Here is a 14,524-nt window from a genome sequence, read left to right on the forward strand (position 1 = left end):
ATTTGCCGAAGGAAACATAGACCTTAGTTCCCCTATGTGCCTGAACCATTTTCTAAAAGCCAACTGCTCGTCATCCCCTAACCCCCCCCCCCCCTCCTTGCAAGTAAAATTGCACAATGCATGTATATCTATACCACAATAGTATAAATACAATAAAGCAAACAAATGTAAATTTAGCCAGGTCCAGGGTAATGTGGTAAAGTAAAAAATGACAGAAATACTGAATAAAAATCAATGCACAATGACACCAAAAGAGATTTATTACATCGAAAAAAATCAGATTTCTTACCATGTGTACATGCTGTGGCATTCATCTATCACAATTGTATCTATTTTAAATCCTTTAAGTATTTGCCGGAAGACACTGTTACCAACCAACGCCTCTGACGATGCAATTAGATAATCGAACTTGCCCTCTGCGATAATCTGCTCACTGTCTGTACTCTCACCTGTAAAAGTTGTACATGTGTAGAATAACCTTGGTAATGTAGATGCATAACTGATAAAAGCTTGAAATATTAAGGGAGCTGCATTGGCATTTTCGTTCTATCTCCGCTTCCTTCAATGAACACAAAATAGCACCAACCTTTGTAAACTGCTTTCACGTTTGGAATAGAGTTCAATCTGTCTATTTGATCTTGCATTAACGCATTGCCAAAATTGGTAGGGTCTGCACCTGGAATCTGTAGCATTCTTCTCAGCGGTATCAACATTTGGTATGGTAATGACTTTCCATACCCGGTCGGTAAAGTTGCTATGCAGTCTTTTTTCTTTAAAGCTGCCACTGTAATTGCTCTTTGTTCCTCTTTTAACTTGTCTATCTTAAAAACTTTCTCGATTGCTCCCTTTATTTCTATGTCGGACGTCATTTTGTTTCCCGAACTTTTTCTCGAAATGCGTTCAAAAAGCGCTCTCTGATTGGCTGACGTGAATAATGAATATGGATGACTTAAAGGTCACTGGATATGACCCGTGAAAGGGGTTTCGTTGGATCTTTGTGTAGCGATCTAATAGAAGCGGATCAATACTGTATGAATCTAGTTCAGAAGATACTAAGGCAAAAATACTTGATGCGACTTCTAAGGCAAAGATTAAACTTTCTCCCGACGAGATTGTAAACTCGCATCGCGTTGGACACCCAAAGAGACAAAGAGCTGGACCCCGTCAAATTATCGCGAGACTCAACTCGGTCGATACCACATCTTACGCAGTTCCAAGTTATTCAAGAACAACGTTCAAACCAAGGGAACTTCGGTAAGCGAAGACCTCACAAAGTATAGAGACAAACTACTGTATCTGTGCAGGCAGTTGTGTCGCAACGTGAGCTGAAGAAGGCATGATCATCAAACGGGAAGATCTCCGTCAGGGACAACTCTGACAGAATACATTTGGCCACGTACCGCCCACCGCTGAGTCGTAGTCTGAGCCACACCCGTCCGAATTGGTACCAAATTCGACCATCAAGATACCTGAATCCAATGTTACTGAGTTGTGTATTATAACAATATGTGAACTCATTTCATTATTGCATCATTTACATATACAACACTATATATAACCCTAATGAATACAGCATACTGATATTAAATTATATGTTATATATATTTCCACATTCATATACACCCTTGTTCCATGCGCAAACCTCTCCGTGGTATTTTTGTATATATCTTTTGCTTTTCTGCAATCTCCTGTTAGTTAAGACGTAAATATTTCGTAAACGTGATTACAAAGACATTCCAACCTGGGCACTTCAGTGATTTATAATTTGAAAATTATTTTTAAGGAAATGGATTAATATAAGTGTTTACTTGTTTCCGAATCCTTGCCTAGTTATGTATCATTGTATATATATATATATATATATATATATATATATATATATATATATATATATATATATATATATATATATATATGTTGTACGTTGTATTCATAATAAACGATGGTTTACACTAAACCATACTTTTTATATATTTTTTTCGGTCGCACGAATATTTTATCGATTCTGCTCGTGCACCAATTATAAAAGGGGGCTTTAGGTAATGAATGAGAAACTACGACTTTGTAATAAGGAATGTCGATCGCAACATTCTAGCTGATGATACTTCCTTAAGATAAATCGACATACCTGAAAATCTGTTAACTATGTTAAAATTGCTTTACAATTCAAAATAAAATCTAATCGTTAAAAAATAAGTTAAATAATGAACATAATAATGAACATAGTAATGAACAAGTTCAACACTGAATAGTTTTAACAAAAAAAAAAAAGAATCTTAAACGTTGGAAATAATTAGTTTATAATACTATGTACATGTTGCTTTAGCATCAATTAGAACTCTATGAGTTGACAAGTGAAATATACTGTGGAAACATTAAACTTCGTGGTGTCCAATTTTCGTGAATTGCTTAAATTTTACTGGTTCGTGGGAACGTAATTTCGTGCATTCCCTTATTCCTACAAAATGAAATATGATTTAAGAACACCGACTTATTATTTCGTGAAGTATGTAAATTCGTGAATGAAAAATAGCCACGAATTCCATGAAAATTGAAACACCTCGAAACCTAAGGATTCCAAAGTATTTACCATTTACAATCAGGCGTTATTATGCCAAACCATAAGTGATTATGTTTTATACATTTTATACATGTATCACAAGCAAAGTCATGGATACTAACCCAATATATTTTAATTACATTCAATATTAATTAACACATACCATAAAACAATTTAGTATTGTGAGAACATATTCAAACAATATTCATTCACAACATAATGGTCTTACATTGTTTATTTCACAGACAAGGTGAGAACACTTACCCGCAATTCTTTTGCCAGCTGTCAAAAACGTACCATAAGTCTCCAAAACAAACGCGATATCATGCAGTTGATCGTAAAGATATACGCTTTGAAACTAATCGTGGTAATTCGGATTTGGTAGAAAAATGTTTTTTATTATTAAAAACAAAAGCTGCGCAAAACTTTATATAAACTAAATGGTTTTGTTCTTACGCTATTCATAACACGATTTATTAACGAATGTATGCTGATTAATATTGATATAACGAAACTTAACACTTACATCTTTTACACAAACTCCCTTCATAACCAGCATCACATCCAGTCACACATGTCCCATTTATGTTGGAACAATGGTTTACGTCACGACAATGTCCGCATGTTTTATTGCATTCAGAACCATACAACCCTTTGTTGCATGCTACGAATAAGATGATAATTATTATAATGTTTCGGAGGTATATGTATTATCATTTATCTATTTTTTGTACATTGTATTTTATATATTTAACTACTCACGGGTTTTACACAAGTTCCCTTGATAACCAGCATCACATCCAGTAAAACATGTTCCATTGATAATGGAACACTGGTTAAGGCCGCGGCATTTTCCACATGTTGCATTGCACTTGGATCCATACAACCCCCTGTCGCATGCTACGAATAAAATGATAACTATTATAATGTTTAGGTGGTATATGTCTTATCATTTATTAATTTTGTGTGCATTAAATTATATATTTTATGTTTAACCACTCACGGGTTTTACACAAGCCTCCTTGATAACCAGCATCACATCCAGTCAAACATGTTCCATTGATATTGGAACACTGGTTTGCGTCTCGACAGTGTCCGCATGTCAAATTGCAATCGTAGCCATAGGTTCCCCTGTCACAAGCTATGAATAAAGCAAAAACTGTATAAATGATACTGAAACAATATGATAGGTGACTGAATCACGAGACCTTGCCGTCAAATTTCTCTTTTAATAACATCCTAGTTGACACTTTGTTGATTAAATGACAGAGATCCATCCCTTGCATATTCATAATCACTGATTTTTACAACATAACCATATTTTTCTATTTATAAAGAAATTTTTAAAAAGTACTCGCACGATTTACAGAAATATCCTTGATAACGAATATTAGTTCATTAACAAATATATAATAAAACTAAACACTTGCATATTTTACACAAGTCCCCTTGATAACCAGCATCACATCCAGTCAAACACGTCCCATTGATATTGGAACACTGGTCTGTGTCACGACAGTGTCCACATATCTCTTTGCATTGTGATCCATATGATCCTTTGTCGCAAGCTATAGAATAAATCAGTATAAACAGTTACTCATTTCCGTTATATAACACTGGAGCTATGATTTAATACTTGTAAAACTTCAATGACATGTAATTGTATATTTTTTTCTGTCAATCTAATACACTGCATCACACCTAGAAACATCCGTTATTTATATCAAATAATATATCAGTTTATTCATCCATCCATTTTTTTTTATTAATTTATCCAATTGAATAAATTCTTAGTTGCAAAGGTGACAATTGTTCATACATGTGTAAATAAACAATGCTATTCAAAACCCTTATAATTTATTGGTTTTTTTAATATTGTATTTAAACATAGTCTTATCGGGCAGTCCACATCGGATTGGCATTGTAATGTTGTCATTAAAACAAACGTAATTTGTATATGCTAATAAACATGCAGCAACCACTATAGAAAATGTGTATACAACCTGCTTGTTAGCAGGTTACGGTACCTTTTTCTGAAAATTCACTCCCTTCCTGTTTAAGAAATATACCAAACATTTTTGCAGACCATTGTGAAAATATTTTTAGCATTTTTAACTTTAAAGTACTGAAAATTTAAGAACTTAGTTGAATATTTTAATACAATACCATTAATACTTCAAATTTTAACGAATGTAAACTAATTAAAAAATACTTAGATTTCATTGTGTTTTAGAATATGATTTTCAAAACAAATTAACGTTATATGAGGTTTCTAATTGTTTAATCTTTAAAGAGATTTATGTGAAAAATCACGAAACCGGATATTCATTCTTTCTAAGTAGTCGGTGTGTTAACTTTCCTATCAATCTATAGCCAGTGCATGTCCCCGACGCGAAGCACTGACCAGAAAAGCAAGTTGTGAAACCAGTGCGCGAATAGAAAAAAAAAACCAAACAAACAAACTATCTACTACTAGAGTGCTTAATGGTCAAAATATTAACCAACAGCTCTACCTTAAAGGTTCAGACATGATGTCTTCAGATGTAAACCTTTATTTTTAAAAGGAAAAAATCCATATATTTTACCATTTAAATGTGTGATTTTCCTGTATATTTTATGTATAGAATTTCCTCTGAGGGAGAATGAAACAGTCTGAAAATGGCCATGACCATTGACCCCTCTTAAATCTATTCACGATTTATCTAGTATTTAATACGCGTTATGAAGTGAATTCTGTCTATACCACATGGTAAGGTTTATCGTGTGTTTTTGAGCTTTGAATGTCGTATATGTCCTATGCAAACATAGCGAAAATGTAAACTGAATGTTAACATTTAATTAATTGCTACACAAAATTTTTTGCAGAATTAAACACAGAATATCAAATTTTACAATTTGACATTGGTATAAATATTACTGAAAGAAACATTGCATAAATTGCACTGTTAGTTGCAAGGTTTTAAATGTTAAGACAATAGCCGTTTAATGTTTATCATATTTTTTTTCCTTTAGAGTTGCACATAAGCAGTTTTACCTAGTTCACATCGGTAACTTCGATACCCAGTTTTACAGCCATGACAGGTGCCCGTCTCTATGTGACAGTACTGACAGTTAACATCTGGACAGGGAACGGAACAGTTAAACCCAAAATATCCGGAAGTAGGACATCCTTTGATTAGAATTACATTAGTCATCAGTTAATCTGAATAGTATATTTCTGATGATATATTTTTACAATGTTTACTTTTATGTTGAATTGAATAATTTAAATATTTTAAACAGTCTTTTTGCTACTTAAGATTATTAAAATTGTGCAATCATGCGATAAAGCAAGTTATTTTAAAATGGTTTATATCTATTTTTTATAGAGCAGTGTGAATTCACAATTATCAATAAAATAAAACAATCTTCAGTTACTTTAATGCGCAGTTTTCTGGGGTTTTTTTTTTTTGGGGGGGGGGGGTGTTTTTCTTTCTCTAAAACTGCGACTTGATCCTTATCGTGCGAAAAACAATACAACACTAACACTTTAACCAACAAATACAGGACCATATGCCATCAATTAATTAATTTTCATTGAGCTATTACGCCATGTACCTTAACTAATTCTGATCATAATTTGAAAGCGGTATAACATTACACCCACCGTACACCTCCACCTCACAGAGGTCACTGAAAACATATTTAGAGTAGTCGCCAGGGTAGATAGTTCCTGGTCGTCTCTCGTTGTAGAAGATGACGTACTGTCCATGTACAGGACAGGCGGTGGTGAAGACAGCAGGTATGGTGTCTAGTGTAAAGTTGTCGTCCTTGTAACAAAGTGTTCCCTGTAGTTTGTCTGTTGTATTGGAGACGTACACAGAGAATCCAAGGACATACTTAGTTAGGTAATTAGAAGGACCTGCATACAATGTTAATCAATTATTCATGAACGTACATAATCATGTAGCTGGACAAACAAAGTTTAACAAACAGTGTTAAAGACAACCTATGATGTCGTATCGGTAAAAGAGGGTACCCAGTATTGTGCTTGTTGTACTTTTTAAACATTGTGAAAAAAATTGAAGGATGTGCGGTAAAATAAGATTACTATAGTACCTTTATATAAATCCTGTTTGATTTGCTTGTTTAGCTTCAGAAACAACATAAGATCAACGGTATTTCGTACATTATTTTGTTGTAGTCTCTCTATTGTATTGGGTACGTACAAAGTAATCGCACACAGCACTGTTGACAAATAAATTTGCAGTACACATCGAAAATAATATTTATTATTTTCTTTTAGAATTTTTGATTAATAAAGCTAGACAATTATTGGAAGTTCCTAAATTGCATTTGTTGTATTAGAGACGTGCACAATATGTCTATATAATTAACCTTACATGTAGGAGGCAGAAATTAAATTAAAACAAGAAAATTACTAATATGGAATTAGTGACTGCTCACAAAGAGCAGACAAACGTTTAATCACACATTTTACTCTCAGTTGTTAACACCCATCAACTCTTACTGAGTATTCACGGGTTTGTGATAAAGAAGCCATTTTACTCAATGAAAACCTAAAGAAGCTTTTCATCCAAGAAAAAACGTTTTGCATTCATTATCACACCTGTTGATTCACACCAAGTCTCACAAGAGCAGTACTTGTCCTTTATTGTGCAAACACCTACTGCAACACTGGGCACATTAATCGTTACATGGTCACAGTATAGATTTATTTGTTTGGATTCTTATACATATATTACATATCTTCTTGGTCGACATATCAGAATATTTGCCCCGAGGTGACAGAAAAGCCCTGGAGTGTTATGTAGCCCGATGCCAAAGGCAGAGGGCGATATAACACTCCAGGGCATTCCTGTCACTGAGGAACAAATATTCTGATATTGTCGCCCGAGAAGACATGTAATATATGTTATATAACATTTTTAAAAATAAAAATCGGTTTAAGAACATATTTACCTCATCAACATGTGTATCTTTAATTATCAATGCATCTTCATATCTTACAAATCAATTTTTTTGTAAAATGTCGATCAATGCCTTCAAACAGAACATAACTATTCAAATTAAACAATTAAAGTATGTTTCTCTGAATAGGAGACACCGTCATGACATTTTTATTTTTGAAGAACTGTTTACGTTTGCTTAGCTAAATTTCGAACACGACGTAATAAATATGCAGAATGATTGCATGCTAGGATGATATAACAGTTTCGGGAGGGCAATATAACCATTTCCTGTGAAATATAACTTTTTCCGGGAGGGCAATAAATCTATTTCCGGTGTTATTGAGCAAATTTCAGGGCATAATAATAAAATTATTTCATTTGTGACATAACGAAAAAACTTATTCAATAATGTTATATAATTCACTATTATCTCTAGGTAAAACTGCGCTTTCAAAGATATTCGCTAAGAAATGTTCTATAGAAACATCTCATTTCATGAAACGTTGGGAACTAAAATGAAATACTCATTTACATGTAATAGTAGAATGTTCCTACCGTGACTCTGGGGATTTCTAACGTTACATGGTTACGGTATTGATCTATTTCTATTTAAGTATTTATAACAAGTGGGTTTCAGGTTTTAACATGTTGCATTACTAATCATTTTTATAGTGATATGATATAGTGTCGTAATAAAAAGATGTTTTTCGTTTCATAAAATACCCAATATGCTTGATATTTTTTCTTTTTTAATGTTAATACTACTTACAATAATCTTAATCACAAATTTATTATCTTGTTAGTCGGAGTGTTGAATTTTTGTTGAGGTTGAGAAGATGTAATTCTAGAGGTTAAATTTCACAAAAACAATTTAGTGAAGATTAGTTTCACACACTTTGGGGTTTTACATGATTTTGTTTTATACGTGTAACGTATTGATATATCGTCATATTTTATTTCAGAACACAATATTCTGATAGACTGTTATACTCTTAAAAGAATTTGGGTGATATGCGGGGCTTAACACTAAACATATTGATACAGTTATTGTTGAAGCATATGTCTTACTGGACTTAAGAATGACTTAGTTTTAGAAAATGTGACTATACCCAATGGTTTATTGTTCGTCCTGAAGTAGATGGTGATGTGATGGATGCTGTGGATAGTGGTCATGTTCACCCACCAGGTGGCGGTTTGTTTACCATATGATACAGCACATTGACCTCCATCCCTGCTCAGGTCTGATTTGCGTCCGTCCACAACGTTATTGGCGTCATATCTGTCGTCACCTGGCTGGTATTGGTACTGTTGGTATGCTGGTTTGTTGAGGGCGACATTAACTGTTTAGAAGTAAAAAAAACAAATACCTTGTTACGCAATGTTAAGCCACAGCTCGTTAAAAAAATGTAAATCAACATGGAAATGGAAATTTTTTTTTGATATGTCATTACATTTCTAAATCAAATGTCTACCTAATACAGTCATATGTATAACCACATCATTCAAAGGTACAATAAAAACCGGACAAATTTGATAAAAAGATATATGCATCGTGATTTTTCTCGTTTTGTCGCTTTATAGCGGACATTAATGTTCTTTTAATTAACAGTGTACACAATGATTGCATCGTTGAATGTTTTATATTACCAGTATATATTTTTTTTAGAAAAGTTTTTGATTTGATCAAGTGCTCTGAATGAAACATTTAGAAAATATACATTAATGTCGGAATTATCGGCATAATAACTAGGCGTCATTTTATTTTTATATGTTATAATATCACCCACTATGACAAGCTGTTGATCCTCTGTAGATTCATATTATGTTGTTTTACCGTGAACTAGAATGTTTAATGTAAAATACAACCCACTGTAACGTCATGCACATCATTACTTTAAACGCAACATTGAGAACAAATATAAATGAGCAATGTGTTTTAAAAAAATCCGACATTAATTTGGATTTTTAAATCCAGTGCAAGAACTAATTAATGCCGTTAACAAAATATAAGGACGTGAAGCGTCATAGTTTAAACTAATTGGCCGTGCAACAATGAAGTTTTCTTTTCTAATTGATATGCTCAGCTTTATGTAAAGAAATATTGACATAGTACAGTACTCTAACAAAACACCCGTTACATCATTCCAATATCATAATCCTTGTACGTGTATTTATATACAATATTCAGAGCAAATAACCTTTTTTATAAAATCTGTTGAGTCATACGAGCGAAAAATGTTCTTTTTGAATATCAAAATTTCACCAACTACATGACTTAAACTAGCGGAAAAAAGAAACAAGGCCCTATTTAATATATGAAAAAACATTTGAGAATTACAATAAACAAATTGTATTTATTGTAGCACTGTTAACACATGTATTCGTAACAACATCTCATACCACATTAATGTCAACGTCGAATAACGCCAGTTTCAGCACAATCGAAAGTCACTGTAATTTGAAAATGAATTCACAAAATTAATAACGCGTGTGACCACCATTTGCGTTCACACATGCTTGACAGCGACGCCTCATTGATGCCACTAAAGTGTTCAGATATATTTGAGGGATGTTGTTCCAGATGTTGGTTAAAGCCTGGCTTAAATCAGCTTATGTCACTGCCTCAATGGTAAACGGCGTAAACGTCTTTCCATTTCACCCCAGACGTGCTCGATCGGCGTCAAATCGGGATAAACAGCTGGCCAAGGCATGACATCGACATTTTGTTGAACAAACAAGTCCCTGACTACACGAGCAACGCGTAGCCTTGCGTTGTCTTGCTGCAGAATAATGTGATTTTTATGTTTCTGTATGAAGGGTATCACATGACGCTGAATAATTTTATCTCGATAGCGTACGCCGGTGAGATTTCCATTGACAATTTGTAGAGGGGTCCTTCCACGTGCTGATATTCCACCATACACCATAACGCTACCTCCACCAAATTGTCGACGTTGCACAACACAAGCGTCCTGGTAACGCTCCCCAACGCGACGATACACCCTACAACGGCCGTCACTGCTATTCAAATGAAATCTTGATTCATCAGTGAACAGAATATTGGCCCAGTCCTGTATTCTTAATAGCAGATGACGTGTGCACCACGCCAGTCTGGCAATACGATGAGGTTGAAGCAGTACTGGGCGCACCGCTGGACGTCTTGGTCTGATGTTTTGCTTGCGCAGAAGATTACGCACAGTTCTTGGACTAATTGGTCGAAGCCCTGGAATGCCAGGGGCAGTCCAACTTGCTGTCTGGAAACGATTTCTCAGATGCTCAAGTCTAATGTGGGTGTCCTGTTGACGTGATGTCACACGAGGTCGCCCAGAGCGCGATCGATCCTGAGTGTTGCCAGATTGTTGAAAACGCCCCATAATGACTGGATGGTGTTCCGATGAACTCCAAAGTGTCTTGCTACAGTATTTTGTGCAAGCATCCCAACAGCACGATTACGTTGGTTTTCGTTGAGTCGTGGCATGACATAGGGGTAAATTTTGTTGAAACTAAAGTGATTGCCTTAACAAAAAAAGTTTAAACAAATCCTTTACAGTTCTTATTCCAAACGGTATTGGCCCGTAAAACTCATGCGTACAAATTCTTTAATAAACAACAGGTGCTCTCTAACCATGAAAAAGTTCGTGCACCCGGACGGTTACCATCTGATATAGTCAAAAACATTACCATTAATGATTGTTTAAATTTCATAAATACAAACAATAGATATAGAAAAATTATACTAATTTTTATAATGCACAATTTCTTTTTTTCCGCTAGTATTTATAAGATTCGGACCGATTTCATTTTTAAACAAATTTTAATTTAAAAATAGATCTGGCTCACCATAACCATTGACAAAGGCAAAAACTCCGATACACACAAACACTGCATACATCTTTGTGACGAGCCCGGACATCAGAAAAAAACCCAGAAAACACACGATTCTTGAATTCTGTTGATGGTTTCACGTAGACATTAGTTAAGGAGAGTGAAGTAGGATTAGGCCGTTACCCACAAATTATCAATTATTTCAAGTTTGCTTTTTAAACAAAAATAGACTTCGTGATGGTATAATATTATACCTCATTTCCTCGCTTAAAAATATGTTTTTATTGTAAGTACTTAGTTATTTTCGCTTTATTAAATGAAATGGAAACAAAAGAAGCGAGTGCTCTTTGACATTTGCAATGATACTATGTAAATATCACCTCTAGCATATACCTGTTCATCGACATGCCGATGATAGCAGGAGATTTATCACAGACATTCTTCCTATAATATATAAATTTAAAGCTATATTTAACGCTTTTTTGTAAGATTAGTGTATAACAGGGAAACTATGGATATTTTTTATGTTTTTGTGTTAACTATAATAAGGAAAATTGGATTAGATATGACATTAGAACATTTTGTTATTTCAGGCCTCATATAATAATCTGTCAGAAAATTAAGTTGATCATAAAAAGGAACCTAGCTTAACCTGTAGACTTTTATTGAATGTTTGATACTTTTGAAGGTTAAATACGCAGTTTTAATCAGTGTCAATGATAAAAGTAATCGTTAATTATTATTGTTCACGCTCAATGTTTGAAAATAGACCTTTTTTATATTTTAAATAATGTTTATGTGCTGAAAACGTATGCGCGGGAGAAGAGAAATAATCGAAACGGAGAGCACTTAAGAAAAGACCTGACGGCAAATTTGTTTACAAAAAAGATTTAAAAAAAAAAAAAAAAAAAAAAAAAAACCAAAAAAAAAAACGATGGAGATGTCGGAATATAATCTTTATCAACTCATTAACAGGAGCATGAAACATTGCTTATATAGGAAAACTATAGAAGAATCCAGTCTTTAATAATTTTTGGCATGGGAAATGGATGACATATGTTCGTCAGTTTAGCGTAAGAGTGGAATACTAAACTATTTTTCTTAACTGATCGAACTGATCGTCCATGCATCATTTCAGAAACATATCCTCAGTGTACAAAACATATGGTGCCCTAGTATAATTAATTTATTCGATTTTTGTGGTTGAATTTTGTGAAGTCTGAAAGTCTTTTAATGAAAAAAAAGTTATATTGGTGATATAAGGCTGCACAATGGCTATTTCATTCAAATACTCTTTTCAAATTACATAAATAAAATGGTTTATCAATACATATGTACACCATGGTACACCTCAGCACAATAGCGCAAACAGTCCCAGTGGCCTCAAATGGGGATTAGTTCAGGGGCTGTGCAGTTATTAAACAAATTCTATTACTCGTTCATGTTACATCTACCTAATACATGTACGGAATTTGTTAATTATATTCGCACTCCATTGTGCCAATCTATTACTTACAACCTTTACATGTGTTGAGCATCATGACCTTTTAACGTCACCTGGAAACGTATTTGAACTTTTTTTTCATGAGAATATATACATACGTATAATTTTCATAAATATAATGTGTTGTCATTTTTATGAAACAAAACAGAAGGGACATAAAATGTGTTTCTGCAAGAAAGAAACAGGAAATAACATTAGGCTGCTTACAATTCTGCAAGCTGAGAAAGTCCCACAAAATCGTTGCTGTCGATTCTTGCTATCTGATTTCTTCTTAAACTTCTACATGAAAAATGGCAATAACAACTGTCAACCTTCTGAAAATTCATACGGCGAAATACAAAATCATAGCATAGCAACATGGACAAAAAAGAAAAGAAAAAAGTGAAATAAAGTGTCTAAGAGGAGTAAGCATCCCCTGCCGACCGATGGAAAAATACACCGCAGCACAATAACGCAAACAGTCACAGCGGCCTCAAAAGAATATTTGTTAAGGATTTGTTCTGTAATAAACTTATTAACTCTTTCGTGTTACATGCACCTAACACATATACAGGTATGGAATTGATAAATTTCATTCGCACTCCCTTGTGCCAATCTATTACTTACAACCTCTACATGTGTTGAGCATCATGACCTTTTGACGTCACCTGGAAACGTATTTGAACTTTTTTTCTATGGAATAGTCAACAATATGTGTGAACAGCAAAATGCTGGGGAACATATACTTATATAGTTGCTAATATTGAAACTCAGTGTCTGGTGTATTGGAGACACGTACTGGGAATCCCTGAGTGTACCGTGTAAGAACATTGTCTATCAGACTGTGCAATTCAAAATAAAAACCATAACACATCAACTATAATGTGGCTGAATATTTTCACTAAAACTGCTGTAAACAATCACTGAGACATGTTTATATAGATACCTTAGGCAATAAAAAAATAACCATGATCATGTTTAATATAAGATCAAATCTATCATAAAGCCCTTCGGGCTTTACTAGATTTGATCATGGCCCAACCGAAATTATCACCTCATATATACTCGAAGAATGATTCCTTATTCCTCAATTATTGTGATACGATTAACATGTGTGTCAGTGGATATGGAACCTGATTCTATAGAGATAGAAGAAGGCATATATACAGAGGAAAAAACTGAAATTAATGAAATATCTTTTTTTTTCACTGCCTCATTTTGACAGTACAAAGCTATTTAACTTCTTTGGAACTGCCTCATGTATTGTATAACAAAGTGGAAGAAGAATTGTTTACTGTAGGAATTATTTGTTTTACGCAAGTTTGCGTTGTTTATTATAATATCGTATTTTTCCCGATCATATGATTGGTCGATTACTGTCACCTGATCGTGCAATAAATTGTATTATAGGCCTTGCTATAATAAAGATAGATAATTTATAAACCCCACCATATCAGAAAATTATTTTTGGGACAAATTAGTGGTTTTTGACATGTGCGCCATTGTCACTTCATAATAGTGAAATCATCGCCTATGCATTTTAAAAAAAATAACTGCTATAATCATGAAGAAAATAAAGTGAAATAGTTTTGGATTATTAAATCAAGAAAATTATAGACTTGGTTATAGCCATGTATAAACCTCAATGAAGGCTATACTTGTACGAGGGTTGAGCCAAAAGTAATGTCACAGATGCAATACAAT

At 33.8% G+C, this 14,524-nt stretch overlaps 1 protein-coding gene and 1 long non-coding RNA gene across 2 annotated transcripts; both read right to left on the minus strand.

The window, feature by feature from the left end:
* Window positions 1–2,265: 2,265 nt before the first annotated feature.
* On the minus strand, window positions 2,266–3,830 carry LOC136273069 (uncharacterized). The gene is made up of 3 exons (XR_010711245.1): window positions 3,564–3,830; window positions 3,323–3,460; window positions 2,266–3,224 (listed from the first exon to the last, which is right to left on the minus strand). It is a non-coding gene; the product is annotated as an uncharacterized lncRNA (long non-coding RNA).
* Window positions 3,831–3,920: 90 nt separating this feature from the next.
* LOC117686992 (uncharacterized) lies at window positions 3,921–10,886 on the minus strand. The gene is made up of 5 exons (XM_066087624.1): window positions 10,172–10,886; window positions 8,622–8,852; window positions 6,207–6,461; window positions 5,595–5,729; window positions 3,921–4,128 (listed from the first exon to the last, which is right to left on the minus strand). Exons 1-5 carry the CDS (start codon window positions 10,884–10,886, stop codon window positions 3,959–3,961), a joined length of 1,506 nt encoding a protein of 501 aa, XP_065943696.1. The 3' UTR covers window positions 3,921–3,958.
* Window positions 10,887–14,524: the final 3,638 nt, after the last annotated feature.

This window comes from Magallana gigas, chromosome 1 (assembly GCF_963853765.1).
Source record: "Magallana gigas chromosome 1, xbMagGiga1.1, whole genome shotgun sequence".
Taxonomy (NCBI): Eukaryota; Metazoa; Mollusca; class Bivalvia; order Ostreida; family Ostreidae; genus Magallana; species Magallana gigas.

Bases quoted from the DNA above. Each gene is read 5' to 3' on its own strand.
- LOC117686992 (XM_066087624.1), bottom strand. From the start codon at position 10,886: ATGGGGCGTTTTCAACAATCTGGCAACACTCAGGATCGATCGCGCTCT. The intron at 8,853-10,171 runs GTGAAATGGAAA...ACTTCTAAACAG, and splicing joins GCCGATCGAGCACGTCTGGG to TTAATGTCGCCCTCAACAAA. The intron at 4,129-5,594 runs GTAAAACTGCTT...TTTATTCTATAG, and splicing joins AAGTTACCGATGTGAACTAG to CTTGCGACAAAGGATCATAT.